This window comes from Chamaea fasciata, unplaced genomic scaffold, assembly GCF_029207755.1.
Source record: "Chamaea fasciata isolate MVZ Bird 193981 ecotype frontalis unplaced genomic scaffold, bChaFas1.0.hap1 SCAF_5, whole genome shotgun sequence".
Taxonomy (NCBI): Eukaryota; Metazoa; Chordata; class Aves; order Passeriformes; family Sylviidae; genus Chamaea; species Chamaea fasciata.
Window position 1 is genome coordinate 66,641,391 of NW_027094090.1, and position 16,059 is coordinate 66,657,449.

The following is a 16,059-nucleotide window of genomic DNA, read 5'->3' on the forward strand; positions in this document are numbered from 1 at the left end:
CAGACCTGGTGGCTGGCCGTGGGAGGAAGCCTGTCAGAAACGTTTCAAAGCTGATTATGGAGAAGACGTGGCTTCGGAGATGGTTTTCTCTTGGCAGCTGACAGATTGACACGGGCCCCTTTGGCTGTTGCAGTTGGCTGGGGGCTTGTTGGTTGGAGGTGGATTTCTGTTCAAGCCCAGGGGTTTAGAGTCGGTGTGCCTCCTTCCAGTTTAAAGGAAAATGTCCATGAAGGTATTTCTGATCCAGCCGCAGGAAGCAGAAACTGATATCCCAGCAGCTGATGCACGAGTGCGTCACTACCCCACCATTTTTCGAAGAATCACTTTCCATCCCAGTAGTATTTTTTGCTGTTCGTTATCTCTGCAGTTCTTCTTTGCGTTCTTTCCTGATTTATTTTCTCTGTTTCATTTTATGGAGTTTTCTCTTAAAGATTGGCAGGTTTTCTGTCCTTGTTTTGCACACTAAACTCTAGCGAAACAGGCAAAGTTTGGTTATTATCTCCATGCTTGCCAGTTTGGACTGCTTGTCACTGAGGTTCTCCTTTGGTCTGTTGATTACTAGACGAATTCTCAGCTGTACATTTTCAATAGTTTATGATAATTGCATATTTTAGGGTTTTTTATGTAGTTTGCTAAGCATAAGAATACCACCTTTTGACAGCTGCATTTAAATGGAATCAGAAGGGCTTTCTGCAGGAAACACTGCACCATGTCTATGGTGAATTCTTACAAATCTCCTAATTGTCAATTGCAATGTTTGTTGCTCTGTCACCTTTGAGGATGAAAACCAGGTTTATTATCCGTGTCTGTCCTGAGTTGTTAGCTCTGCCTTTAGGAGGAATAAGCATGTTACATACTTCCCTCCTACAGCACCTGTGGGGCAAAGGACATACTCAAGTCTCCTTGTAAAAACACATAAGCAGAAATTGAGCTTGTTGTGAATTCACTGATTCCCTTCCAGGGTGGATCGCAGGTTGACTGTTTGGGAGGGGTATAAAGGCAATGTAGTGCTCTATTTGCATACTAAATTTATATAAATATTTGATTTTGTGCAGCAGTAGCTTCTGAGCTTCTCCCTTTGAAAGCACTTTATAAAATTGTTTATGAACACTTGGTTGTGATGGAAAGAGAAAACCTACGTGGAAGAGGTCAGTGAAAGTAATGTGTGCCGTTGAGCTTTATTATAAAATTATTCAAGCACATCCAGAGCTTTTTGAATGCTCTATGTAGCTAGACTCGAGCCCGTATTGTGATTTTGCGTGTTAATTTGTGACAAATCTTACCTGAGACAGAACCTGTTCTGAGTGCAAAATAAAATGACTCTTCATTTGTGTAAAGTTTATGGCAGAATTTATAATCATGTTGATTGTGAATCTCTGCAGTTTGCTGAAGATAAGAGCATTGTTGTGCTGTGCTTCTCTGCCATCAGCAGCTCTTTGGTTGTCTTATGTTGTTAAATCCCAACAGGTGCCTGCAAGCATTGGTCAGCTGCTATTTTGGGGGAAGCAGCCTCACATCTTCATGGGAACCCACTCCTCTCCCTGCCTCAGAAATGTTCCCTTTGTTCCTAAAGTGCACATGTATTTTCTCTATAGGCGTCACTTACAGTGAAAGGTTTTTACCCTTTTGGTGTATTATCAATGTGTTTCATTTATTAGCTTGCATTTTTGTGGGCCAGTGCTCACATGCAGAGGCCATCCTCTTTTGCCTGTGGGACAGTCTCTAAAGCAGAAATACAGGAGAGTTGAAGGTTTGTATCGTAATGGTTGTGACCAAACTGAGCTAACTCCCAAGCTGTAAATGCTGCTTTGGCCAAGGGTGCACCGGTTTATTGTGACGTTTACTAAGTTCCAGCTGGTCACACTGCGTAATTTTTCTCTCCTCCTGCATTCTCCAAAAATGTTGTAGGTAGAAGAGCTGATGATGGCTATGGAGAAGGTCAAACAGGAGCTGGAGTCAATGAAAGCAAAATTGTCCTCTACACAACAGTCTCTGGCTGAGAAGGAAACCCATTTGACCAACCTACGAGCTGAAAGAAGGAAACACTTGGAGGAGGTGCTGGAAATGAAGTAAGTGTCTTTTATTATCTGTAGGCGTGTTTTACTGATGTCTCTGCATTCCCTCCTGATCCTTGTTGTTCTAAAGGCAGCCCCTGCATGGTTGTGGCTCTGCAGAGAGCAGCTATCTGAAATCAGTGGAGCCTTCAGAGGTGGCTTCTGGCCAGGGGTTACTGACATCACTTTCACACTTCCACTGGAGCTCAAAAACATTTCTTCCTTTCGATTGCTTACAGTAGACTTCTATTGTTTGCACAACAGCATCTTCAAAGCAGCTCGTGGGACTCAGCTATTCTCTGTCTAATGAATGTGCCACCTTGCTTTGAGCAGCCTGTAACTACTTCAAGGTGAGGTGCAAGGCAGTGTGGCACGTGACAACAAAAAGAGGGAAAACATAAACAGAATGTCAGGTGTTGGTAATGTTAAAATCAGACTGCAGGTGTCTGGTCTGGTCAAATATTTTTCCAGCTCATGCAGATGATTCCTTAGCACCGGAGCAGTTTGAAGTTCTCTATCAGTCACACTTTTCTACTCATCCTTACACAAGGAAGCCTGGATAAAACCGAGCTTTGAGGAGGTGGGGAGAAGAGAGGGATTAGACCTCTCAGGCTTAAATGCTTCCTAATTTCTGCCCGTGCATTACAGATAAATAGTTATCCCTATGTTAGGGAGACATGAATCCATTTAGTGCAGTGATGGATAGTGCTGCCAGCAGTTCATTAGAAACACTTTCAGTTGTTTAGCCAGCCCTGAAGAGAAGGAACATTTTTATTGGCAGGACTAGCAGTGGTTCCTCCACTGTGGTTTTGTGAGCCATTATTTATTTATTTGACTATTCTACACTGGTCTCTTTCCTTTCCTTTTTTTTTTTTTTTTAATGAAAGGATAGAAAAACAGCTGTTACAAAATGGAAAGAGGTGGCTTAGATCTTGAAACTTTAACTTAGAAGTGCTGGACAAAGTGGGCCAAGCCTCCCCAGCTTCATATTCAGCTACAACAGTTTGAGCTAGACCTGGCATGAGGATGTTGGAAGGCTGCAGTACTTAAAAGCCACACTTTTTATTTTTAATAAAAAAATTTATTGAGCTATAAATTTGACTGCCTTGAGAGTTGCCGTATGGGGGGATGGGAGGAATAGCTCCTTAGGTGATGTGGGAATCCAAAGCAACTGGAGATGTATCCCACATCCAATCACTTGACAGTACTTTCTCCTGCCAAAGTGCTCTGCCAAACCTTCTCATTAAAATCCACACGCAGCGTACTCTATACCCCGAAACGTATTTGGGATTGTGTAGATCCTTTCATATAACTGCTCGCTTGTAAATGATGACCTCTCTTAGCTGTGTAAGTTATTGTTGGAAGGTTTTTGTACTGAAATGTGGTATCAGGGGCTGCAGGAACTGGTAGATCCATTGTAGCTCAGAAGGAAGAAGAGCACTGGAGAGAATGGTAATGCTGTCAGCACATGGAGGGAAAGATGGAAAAAGCATTACGTTTGTACAGTTAACTAGCTGAGCGTGTTTGAGTCATAGCTGGTCTGTCTTAAAGCTCTCTGAAGCTGCCAAAGGCATCCAAACTTCAAAACCTCACCCTCACCATGAGGCTCTGTTGCAAACAAGTCTCTACTGAGGGCTCCCAGTCAATTAAATATTTTATATACAGAAATTCCAGTATGCTCTTTGTTGCCCTGCTTTCCCAGCCTGTGGCTTTGATGAAAAGCACTCATTTGTTTTCTAGTTTTGCAAAACGTTTCTCATGTTGTAAAAATATTTCAGCTGAAAACCAGCAGTAATTGAAAGAGTGGTCAGTGTTGTGGAGCAAGTAGCTGCTTTTGGAGTTCTTAGGGAGAAAAAAGCTGTTGTACAGCTAGTGTTCAAAGAGTGAAGCGATATTGTTTCCAAAGTTCTAGGGCATGCTTCAGTGGGAAAAGTTTGAGGTGCTCAAAAGCAGCACTGATGAAATTTGAGATTTGACAGAGGTGTGGATTTCCCAACCTAGGCCCTGCAGTCAGCTAATGGGGCTGGGCAGCAGGCAAGAAAAACAGCTGAGGAAATGCTGCTTTAGGAGATTCTAGATGTGGAGGGGAAGAAAATGTTCAAGCAACAAGGGGCCTCCAGAAAGTCACCTCTGGGTTTTCATAGGAAGTTGTTAGATACAATGCTAGTGAAAATACATGTTTAAAATACTGTTTCTTAGAGTGGAACTTGTGTTTACTGCTGACTCTGTAACCCTGAGAAGATCATTTCACACTCCTTAGGGAATACTGTGGCACTAGAATAGCTCAAGTGTGAATTATTCCAAGCAAGAAGTTTCACTCCTTGAAGAAATACTCTGGATTTTAAAGCCCTCTTCCTTTAATATTTTCATTTTCTTTAAAAAAAAAAAAAAACTTCATTGCGAATAATTATGAGAGAGGCAGATAATGGTCTCTGTTTATATCTACTGTAGAGAAATCCTGGTGAACTGCTAGGATTCTTGTTTTGTTATGTTTTCTTTAAGGACTTCTAATGTTTCCATCATTCACAGCAAATCGTTTAAATTAGGCAGGAATAAAGTGCTGTCTACAGAGAAATCTCTGTTCTTTGTCCCATAAAAACCTGCTTAGGCTGAGCTGAGTTATAAACTGTTGAAAATCGCCAGTTTTACTTTCCTTTTTTTTTTCTTTTATTTTTTTTTTTTTTTTCCCCCCGGTGTTGTCAGCAAATTTTGGCAGTGTGTGAAAATAACCAAGCACAAACAGTCTAATCTGAGGCTCTCATGCAACTGCCAAATCTGGAGCCCTGCACTTCCAGGGAGGGGAACAGACGCTGTGTCTGCAGGGTTTTTTACTAGCCAGGCCTTTTGCTGTGCTCCGAAGGGTCTTCCCAGTCGTTCAGGATTGAAAAGTCCCAGTTGGGGCATTTCTCAGGCCGTCCTTTCAGAGCTGGAAAACCCTCCAATGGGCCTTCCCTGAATGATGCCTTCTCTGCTAATTGCAATTGCTGCTAGCCCTATAATTCAAGGTATGCAGACTTCCAGAGGGTAGTTGGCACGTCAGAGTTGAATCTTTCATCCTGCTGGCTCACAGCAGGAGGATTACTACTTGCCTGAGAGTCATTTACTATCCTCTTGTTCCTTGAAAAATAATCAAGGGTATTCCGGATGAATTAATTGTTATCACAGAAAATAACTGATGTGTCAAAATCAAGCTGTCAGAAAACATCTTTTGATTTCTTGTCTGGCTGTACGTGAGGGCTCTTTTGTGTATTTATCACAGCGGTTTCTAATGACATGAGTTCATCCCACGTGGTGCTCCTTTGATACAGAGGGGTCAGAAATGAACTTCATGAGGCTGTTTATTGTGTGCCTTCCTTTCTTCATCTCAGAGCCTGCTGAGAGCTGCAGGAGGGCTGCTCGTAAAAATGAGATGCCAACCCAGGCAGGGCTGTGCCGGAGCGCTGTTCACCCATAACTGCTGCACTTTTCCTGCTTGATACGACTTAAAAATGCTTGATAGGTGGAGAAGTCCACATCTTCACTTTCTAGCTCTCAGATAAGAAAAACACAAAGGCACGCACATCAGCACTCACTACCGAAAATGAAGTCGGTGGAAGCTGAGGTTGTTCGTCTTCTGAAAAGTTCATCTTCCCAGCAATAAAGCAGCATTGTCTGGAGGTAGGAGTACGAAGCTGAAGTTGAAGGTGGTCCAAAAGCAGCTGATTAATTGACACGGTTTATTTGCCAGGAAAGTCAAATCAGTCTATCCGAAATGAGGTGCGAAGTAATTTCAAGCCCCACAAACAGTTGGGCCAAACACAAATACTTCAGGTTGTGTACACCCGTGGTGAACAGAACTAAAAAAAAAGGGAAGTATCAATGTCCATCCAACAATAACTCGTGGGCTCATCCACACCTGTCTTCTTGGAAATCACGGAACTTTTCGGTCTTTAAGGAAGTTACGGTTTATGCACGGGGATTAGCAGCAGACGAGCAGCTGTCTGTGTAGTTTGAAGTCCCTCTGTGGTTGTTGTCAGTGTCACAAAGCAGCAGCACAGGCTCTGCAGGCCCAGCTGGGCTCTCCGTGCTGTGGGGCTGGGGTCCCTTGGGGTGCGTGTCACACTGTGCCGTGGTTTGGTCCCCAAACCTCTCCTGTGGCTGCTGGAGTGCTCTCAGACAAGCTGCAGTCCCACAGGGGGCACTCTGTGTCTGCGGGATCCACCGCCCGGGGCCGGGCTCAGCAAGTGCATCCCCCCGTCAGTCCCTTTCCCTTCTGCTACCTCTGGGATTTTCTTTCTAAAATGTCTTTTTCAGGGCACGCGGTGAAAATTACCCTGCTAGCGTCCTGTTACCGTTGTTTTGTCCTTTGCAGTTTTGTTTTGTCCTTTTCAAGCGTAAAATATTTAATCAAATGTGTTTATTGTAATCCTGTATTGTCGCCGCATTGAATTGTAACTGCTTCAGTTGGAATAGTCGGAAATATTAAAAATAATCCGTTTCTAATCAGCCTGCCACGCTGTTTGCAGTGCAACTCACACTAGCTGGCCTGAACCATGGAAACAAGCAGAAGAGTTTAACCCATTTTTGTCCAGCAGTACTAAACTGGTCGATCAAATATTTCACCTCAGTGAATCTTGAATGTGGAACTGTCACGGAGTGGTAAAACTGCAAAGCAAAACCATGAACCTTTAGCAAAGCCTCCATGGACAAAATGCTCCGTGTGCACGCAGAATTAGATGGTTGTGGTCTTCAACAGGGTTAAAGAAACTCTTTTTCTTTAATTATTGGGAAGTTATATTTACCTTTTCTAACTGCTTTGTTGTTACCCTTCACCTGCCTTGAAAATTCCCTCTGTGGCTTTTCAGGTACTAAAACCTTGGCACAGGATGTCACTGCCCAGTTCTGCCTCGTGATAAAACCTCTGTATCTCATTTTGTCTTGAATTCTCTGGTCCCCGAGAACAATCTTGCAGACAGAAAGCACTGTGCTATCTTAATGAGCCATGACAGGCCTGGAAGCAAAACCAACTGCTGAAAACTACACCAGGTGGTGTTAAAGCATTTTGCTCCACTCAGTAATTTCTGAGACTATTGGTGTTGTAGGGAGGAGTTGAGGAAAAGAGGTCCAGTCATGAACTTCTGGAGAATTCGGCTACACTGTGCTCTTGTTCCCGTGCCTTTCCAGGGGAGATTATTTTTCTCCATATGTTTTTCCAGGGACTGGGTTTAGTGTCAGTGATCCCTTCAGTTTTCTAGATGGCGAAAGAAAATTCAGCCTCTTTCGAATGAGAATGCGAAAAATTTAGCATATAGCCTCAGTGTTAAAAATGTAGAGGTTTTGTCATGCTTTCGTTTTCTCTTAAGAGATTGCAACATTCTTACAGAAACTGCTCTGAAAGATCTCATCAATAGATATCTTGGCATATATATATATACACATGGAATACTAAAATGTATGATTTTTTTATTCTTACACAATCTTGACCCTAGAGAACGAATGCCCTTCTTGTCTTTTCTCAGTTTCACTAATAATTATTGCAAACTATCTTAGGGAACAGGTGCAGCACAAGCTAATGTCATGTTCTTTCCTGCCCAGAGGGCGTTGCTTTGGTAAAAGTTTGGTTTAATCATAACCTGTATGCAGATCACGTTATCGAAAAGAAAAAGAATTGTTGCTTTTGTCCAGATAACTGAGTGTTAAATTGGTAGAGGAACAAGGAGGGTGATGGTTTTATGTTGACTAATGTATAGAACAGATTGCTTGTAAGATAGCTCTGAGGGCACCAGTATACTGCCTTCTGCTGGCTAATTCTGTCTGCCTTTATTTTGTATGATTTAATACACTCAGTGGTTCCGTCAGAAGTGAAAGTTTGTCTGTTCAAGGGAATCTGTGCAATTTTCCCGTGGAAGTGTGAATCCTCCACGTCAGTTGTAGAACATCACTTGACCCAAGTCCGTTTCCAAGTTTTCTGCATGCGAAGACATTGTTTGTGTATTATTCTATACACGAGAGGCATAAATATCGCTGTGATTTTTGTTTTAAAATCTGCAGGAGTGTTTTGGCTCAGGGTTGATGGCCAAAGTAGATTTCCTATGCTGGCTGTTTGAGCTGCATCAGTGATTCCTGTCGCCATCCCTAATCCAGCTGTAGGATTCTGGGGCTTCCAGGGGTGTGACTGAGCTAAACCAAATCAGGCACTTTTTACTTTCTGTGAAAGTCAAAAAGAACCATGAGTTCCTTAGGGTGCTTTTTTCCTCTTTTATAAATGTGAACTGTAAATAGTCGTGCATATAAATCAACTCCGTGAGCACTACATATTTCATTAAATACAGTCAAGTTGCGGGTTAATAGAAGTTCCAAGTGAAAATATTATGGTATCTCATTGCATATATCGTAGATTTAATGTAGTGTGAACAATAGTAGCTTTGAGCAATTGTAAATCCCATCCGGACATCGTCAACAGAGTTAAAATACAGGGAGGGAGCTCTCAGAGGGTGGATGTGCTCACGTGGTCACCGTGCATGTGCAAGTCACTCTTTTATTGGCTTTAAAATAACACTGGAGCTTTGCGGGGTGGACGTAAGGCAGAGTCTAACTCCAGTCTGGTTTCTGCAGGGGAACAGAAATTCCTTTTTTTTTTTTTTTTAAAAAAAAAAAAAAAAAAAAAAAAAAAAAAGTGAGGTCAATTTGCTTTAATTACAGAAATAACCTCTGAAGCAAGTAATTGCGTCCCTGCAATCCTGCAGGACAAGTGGGAGTTGAGTAAGAAAAGTTGGAGGACTGAGTCAAGTTGCTGGCAGTACACACAGCCTTTGTCTTTGTGCTGCATGGGAATGTCCATGATGTCTTCTTTTTTTTTGTTTTCTTCCCTTCCCAAACAATACTTGTGATTTGATTTTGATTTGAGGCAAAATAATCATCATCTGCAGCTCGGTGGAATTCCTGAGAAAGCTCCACAGCCATAGGATTCAGGGATTGTGAGTTTGGGTTTGTCTGGTGATACCTTGTGTAGAGTGAAATTGATTCCTTGTAACTGCAGTCAAAAACATGGAAACTGACCAGAACTGTTCATTCAGAAATCCTGAAAAATTACACTAAGCACTGTGAAAGTGTTTTCCTTTGAGGTCTGATGCCGTCACTGCTATTAAGTCAGTTCTCCCCAGTTCAGTAGTTTTATAATAGTTTTCTGCAGCTTGCAGGACAAAGAGAACTAGGAGCTCCTGTACTAGGAGCTGGTGCCTAGAGGAACACAGGGAATTCTGAAAAATCATTTGACACAATGTTATATTTGGTGTTGCCTAAACCCCTTTTTCAGGCCCGCCTCAAGCACTAAATAGTTACTGCTGTAGCTTTTTCTAGACCTAGAGCTCTTTTTCAGTCTGCTGGCGTTCCACAGCTTTACAATTCATGTTGGGTTGAAAACTACTAGGATCACACTAGTTTATTTCCACTGTGTAATGAAGGAATCCAGCTTTACATATGAGGTTAAACCGCATAGTTTATTTGCCATACAATCAACTAGTTTGATCATTTAGTTTAATTTCACGAAGAAAGATTTTAGTCCACTGAGGCTGTTGTGAAAAGATGACAACTGCAAGTTGCTTTGAGCAGCGAGGGATTTCATGGGGAAAGGATTGCAGTAAATGGTCAGTGATATATGTAAATATTTAGAAAATACTGAAGTGTCGAATAGCAGAGAAATTAACTTGTTGAGACTAAATCATGAGAAATCAGCCAGGTGTCCCCATGTCATAGTAAACAGCAGTTTACTGTGGAAGTGGAAACCTCTGTTTCATGATGTCCTTTGAGGTCTCTCCCGAGGCTGCTGCTGCTCACATTGTCCGTAAGGAAGCGGCTGAAGCCAAAGCCAAAGGTGTGTCCTCCCAAAATGCCGTGGTGGGAGTGCAGGTGGTGTGGGGAACAAGATGGGAATTCAAACTGGTCTCAGTAAAGTGAAGAGGGCTTCCAGGAGGGATTTTACATCAGCATATCACAAATGGCTTAAATACAGCTGAAGGTGCTTTGGGGGTACTTCAGGTGAGCTTGAGGGTGGAGACTGTTATCTTGCAGGTTTTGTGATTCTTCAGCGCAAGTCATGGCTGTAAGAATGAAAAATGTGTCCTGTGAAAATGCATCATGTGCCTGAGCTTGTTCCTCATGTGATGTGGGCTCAGTTCTGTCTGTTAATACTATCTTTGGCTTGCAGATTCAATTTCTAAAGAGAAACTTTGCCTCTCTAGGTAATTCATGTTGAGTATTCTCCATGCAAAGGAAACTGCTTTTTTTATTGGAAGGAATAAAAAGAATTCAATTTATTGGTTCAAGGTAGCTGCAAAACTTTTGCTGGCTTTCAAGCCCTCATCAGGCAGGAAACCTGAAAGAGGTTAGGACTCACTAGGTTATGAAGAACGCCTGGGATATCTTCTCATATTTGGAAAAACCCTTTATCTCATCTAGCCACATCAAAAATATTAATAATGCAACGATAAATGATAGTATTTTTCAGTTTCCTTCTTTTCACTGAAGGATTTTACATTTCAAAGTCATCTTTTTAATTAAAGCAGAGCAGTGTCATTGCTGTTCCTCGAAGGAGCAAACTGAAAGGCAAAACATGAGGTGACTTGTTCACCCCTGGCCACAGAACTTCAGTGATATCAGGAATTAAAATCTGAAGATGCTGGGTTTGTAGATTTTTTTTTGATGTCTTAACGGTCTGAGACACAAATGTTTCATGGGAAATGTGCGTGTAAGTTCTCCATGTATTTCCCTCTTCTAGCGTGTTCTCGAACAGATCCTTTCTACATCCTCATTTTTTTGTTTTATATGTCTGTGCCTAAGGTTGAGTTTGCATTTCTTGCCACTTCAGTGCTGTAATTGGAGAGAAGCAATCTGTTCTGCTTTGCTGAGCTGATCTTTGGATTTATCTTGCTTGCTAGAGTCTCATTGCTAGTGAGGGCTCTGCTTTTGAGTTTGGAAAACTAGATTAATTTAGCCAGGAGATGTTAATTTAGAAGAAAAACAAATACCTTCTTGCCTTGCCTTTAAAAATATGAAGCTGGCTTTGGACTGCAGTTTGATAGGTTCTGTGACAAATGAGGCAAGAAATAAATTGGCAAACCCCCCCATGTCCAGAGTACAGTGGGACAGTGTGCTCTCTAGTTCTCAGCCCCAAAGATCCCAGCAGAGGCCACAGATTAAACAGAGTCAAAATGAATCAACTCTCCAATCAAGATATAATTATTAAGGCTTTCTACTCCCTGGGGGGGAATTGTATGTTGGGGATCCCTGCACACACCACAGCTGACAACACCTCTCCTTATACCTTCTGTGCCCTTATTTTGGGGAGACAGGGTGCTCCACTTTACTTCATGGCATGTTTGGATACATCCTCATTGGATTTATACAGATGTTGAATTTCCTGTTCTGTTTGGTGGGCAAACACCATCTCAGTGCAACTTCAATGCAACCAAGCGCAAGAACCTCATCTTTAGTTGCCTGTTCCTGAAACAGAACTTGTAGGCTTTTAATGGAAATAGCTTTAGAGGGTCAGAAATTGCTTTGGGCAGCTCTATGGTTTTCATCTCAGTGCTGCAAATAGCATGAAAGCTTTATTCCCCTACGTGGGAGGCGCACTGTCTTTTAACAGATCTCTGTTCTGCTTCCATTTTCTTTTCACTGGCTCTCACAGTAGCAATCAGGTATTAATATGGGAGCAGTGTAGTAAGTTGTGTCTAACACTTTTTAGAGCACACCTGCCTCAGTCCAGCTGCGGTTACACATTTTCATGCTGCAGACACTCCCATGCCTGCAATCACTTGTGTTTTGTTTGACTTGCCGTGTGTGTGGGTCATTTTTATTTTATAAATAAGTACAGTTCATTTTCTGTAGGCTCTGATAAGCTCTGTAAGTTTCTTAGCAGATTAATGGTTTAATGAAAACGTAATGTGTTTTCAGGGTAGGAATACTTTTTTAAGAGCTGTCAAGTTGTAGTGTGTTGCATGGAATAAAGCCCTCAGCTCTTCAGAGTTGCCTCACCCCCTGTTCCCACTGCCAAGGCAGTTTGGGAGCAATTGGACATAAATCAGCAGACCATCATCATGAAATGCCTGCTGGGTAAAGGTGGAAAATTTACCTCCTCATGGCCAACAGTCCCAGGTTTTCAGTTAAACTTGCATTCCCACTCTGTACACTGATATGGCTGGTTTGAAACATGCATAATAAAGGACAAAATCTACTTTTCGGGTGCTCTGTTCCCGAAGAAAATCCTACAAGTCTTACAAAAAACCCTTTTAAATGTATTAGCTGTAGGAATACACACATAAAAAGCTCTCATTCCTCTCTGGAATTCACGCGCTGCCCATTTTTCTAGTTTATGTCTGAACTGTGTGTTTGGATTTGAGGTAAGAGTTGGGATGGGCTGGTGGAAGTATTTCATTACCTGACTTGCAGCACTTCAGCTGAGGCTGGTGACACTCTGCTGGCACTTGGAAATGCACACCTACACCTTTAATGGACAGGAGGAGTTTGCTGATCACAATGGCTTTTACAATAACTTGTCTCCACCTTCCAGGAATAGATTTTTTTGGTTTTTTCAGTTGTGCAGCCTTCTGTAATTTCGGTTTATGCCGTGGCCCTCAGTTCTCATTATGGTACTTGACAAGATACAGCACTCTCCAGCTAGGAATCCATAACTTTAAAAGTTGTCAGTTATAAAAGCAAATGCAAAATCTCGCCGAGATTTAGCTTAAAATTTGTGTGTATGGCTTATAATTGGAAAAAAAAAGTGCTAAGAGAAGGACACACTTTTCATGTGAAAGATGCAAGAGCAGGATGGTTTTTAAAGGGTTTAATCAAGCATGTTTGTAAAAGTGACAAAACAAATATATATATTTATTTTTTTAAAGCTTTGTTTTTCATCCTGTGCCTGTCAAGCTCTCCTGGTTTCCGGAAACTGGTTTCAGTTGGGCCCCGGGGTAAACAGGAGTCTTTGTTTACATGATACAGGGCAAGAGGCTAATTGACTCTTTCATTTCTCTTCCTCTATTTCATATTTCACGAACATGGAGGAAAGGTAGGACAGAGAGAAGCTGCAGTCGCACCCCCTCTGAGGTTAAATAGCCTGATTGGGAAAAGGACAATTAAGCTGCATTTATGCTCCTAATAATTCATGCCAGGTGCTGGTCTGGATTCAGGGCCACCACTTTGGGATTTTTTCCAGACCTAGACCTTGGGTTTGCAGATACGTTATCATTTGCTTGCTGTGCTTTGAATTGGTTCCTGTGGGTCTTTCCTTTTTTACACATAAGGTGCTACAGAATGGCAAGACTGAAAGTGGTTGTTCTAAAGAGCTTTCATAACTTCTTCTAGGTGTGGAATTTTACCTTAGCCAAGACCCTTTTTAGGTTTCCAAGCTCTGAAATGAACGTACAACTACTTTTTCTTGCCTTTTTTTATAACTCAGCGAGGGTTTTCTTGAAGCCTCTAAGTGTATAAAACCATTTGAGATACCAGGGCACTGTAATAATGGGGTTTGTTTTTTTTTTCATTTGTGTCCTCTGTAGCAAGCCAGGGAATACAAAGTCATAACAGAGAATCTAAAAAAAAAAAAAATTCATTCTTTCTGAATATTGTACTTAGCCTTGTTCTCCACAGGTGTTTAGGTCTCATTGAAAAACATGACTGTGAAAATAAACAGAAGAGTTCCTCTTGATGTTAGGATACAGTCAAATCCCCTTTAAGAAGCATTTTAAACTTCCCATGCAGTTTCTGGTTCTGCCCTGCTGCGTGAATGAAGCTCTGCAGGCCCAAGACTGAAAATACAATTTTGGGAACATGAGGAGCTGTGGTCTGACTGCAGGGCAGGCTGAGCTGCAGCCCCATCTGCTCCTGCCCCCCTCTCCCAGGTCCTCCTTTGTGCTGTCTCTGCAGCTCACACAACTCCACTGCACTAATTCAGGACTCTTAACACAGCAATAAAATACCCACATTTTTCTGAAGTTAGTTTTCTGCTGGCTGAGCGCGCTGAAATGGCAATCCGTAAGTCTCAGACAACACGAGGCAAGGTTTGAAACTTCTGTCTCATGCCGTGGGAAGGAGATGACCGACGGCAAGCTGCAAGAGTGGCCTGAGCTGCAATTTCAGTTGCAAAACCAAAAGCCACCCCTTGCCCTGTGGTCTTCGTTCGTAGCTTGGGTAATGTGCTGAGTTCTCTGTGTGCGTGGTAAACTTGCCCTGCTTTAGAACCCGTCCCTTTCCAGCTTTCCCTCTTGCTGGAAGGTTTGTCCTGCCCCTGAGCTGAGAGCGTCCTGCCCGTGGCCGGCTGCCTCCCTTACCAGCAGTGTCCAAGACGCAGGCTGGTGTTTTCTGCTAAGGGTTGAGCTGCAGCGGCTCCATCCCACCCTCGTCCTGCATCTGTCACTCATTCCTCCTCCTGAGCTGGGTGGGTTGATTAGACTGATTCAAGTAAGTGTCTGGATTGAGAGGGTTAAAGAGCATCCATCTGTTCTGGATTTACTGCTGCTTCAGTGGAGGCAGGAGGGCCAGGAATTAGTGAGTGGCTTAGTCCAGTTCTCGCTGCTGGCAGCTGACAGGAGCGCTGATGAGGTGATAATGAACTAAAAAGTCTGCCCTGTTGGCTGGGTGGGAAAGGGACCCAGACAGTGGGCAAGTCTCACCCGGTCCTTGCCAAGATTTTCACGTTTTAATAGAATCCATCTAAAGCAAAATTAGCAGGAATACGTTCCTGGACAAGTTTCGGTGCCGTAAGTTCTCGCCGGCGCATGCGAAGGAAACGCGCACGGTGACGTTGGCAGCGGGGCAGCTCCGGGGGGTCAGGCACAGGGCTGGTGGCACCCACAAGGGTGTTCATCAAATGCACGACAGCTTCTTCTAAAATACCCTCTGAGGTTGTGCAGAGCACACCCCTTCCGTTCTAGTTCTGACTTTTGGTGGCGCTTATTAGCCATAACAATCGATCCTCGCAATATTCCAGTCAGGATTCGAGATACATCCTTTGTGTTTTCCCTTCATTGCTTTAAATGCTGCGGAGCATTTGTTTTTCTTACTTTTGCTTTTATTCCAGGTTGCCTGGAACCTCACAGTGTTTCACTTTTGACACGAGCCCAGCTAATGCCGAGCGTGAGTGTTCATTCTCTGCGTGTGCTAACGCAGGGTGGATATACTGCCACGTCAAGGTGTAAGCAGCGCTTCAGGCAGGTTGGGTTCTGAGGAATACAGTGTAGGCGCTCACCAGGCTTCTTACATTGACATATGGTGTTCTTCTCAACTTACTTGTTGCTGACAGGCTTAATAAAGGTTCGAGATTTTACAGGCCTTTAATTTTGTAAAGAGTCTGCAGAGAGCGCGAGCATGAGATATCTTAGCGAGAGTTTGTCTTTTTTTGTAGACAGCAACGCTGAGTTTGGCAGGCTGGGTTAGAAGCTGTTTATTCCGTAGCTGAAGTGTTTGGGAGGCAGTTTCATTGGTAGAGGGAAAAGCTCCCTGACCTTTGTGCAGAACATCGAGGGGGAAGATCGTGACCCCGGAGTCTCCGGTGGCTGTTGATTGAAACCTTGTGTTTCGAGAAATAAATGTTTAAAAACACTTCCTTATAAGGCCCGGGCTGCATAGACTGACTTTTTTTTTTTTTTTTTTTTAATAGCATTTTAACTATTTTGGTAAAAGGTGTTTCTTCCCCTACCCCCCCTTCTGGTCCTACCAGAAAGGGCTAACTCAGCACAATCGTTAGCGTGACCCTTAGACTGAATGCAATTTTGTCATTAGAAATGTAACTTAAATTGATACGGCTTTTTTTCTCGGCCCGTAGGCCCAAGCTGTCTCTGCAGAAGTGTGTCTGTATGACTGTAACAATGTCTGCATTCACGGGCTTGCCCCTGTCAATTGCTGGGATGTGTTTTGTAGGTACAAACCAATCCAAAAAGGAAAAAAAAAAATTAGTAGGTTCAGCTTTGAGGGAAGACAACAAGTATAATGGGTGGGATTGGATGTGAGGGATGTTGGGAACCGT

The 16,059-nt window shown here is 42.8% G+C and overlaps 1 protein-coding gene across 9 annotated transcripts in view; it reads left to right on the plus strand.

Moving 5' to 3' along the window:
* The window catches only part of ERC1 (ELKS/RAB6-interacting/CAST family member 1), a 246,477-nt gene that overhangs the window by 156,220 nt on the left and 74,198 nt on the right, over positions 1–16,059 (plus strand). For all 9 annotated transcript variants that reach the window (XM_066184266.1, XM_066184269.1, XM_066184268.1 and 6 more), the window contains one exon: positions 1,909–2,069. In XM_066184266.1, coding sequence (XP_066040363.1) covers positions 1,909–2,069 — 161 coding nt within the window. The remainder of the gene's footprint in view (positions 1–1,908; positions 2,070–16,059) is intronic.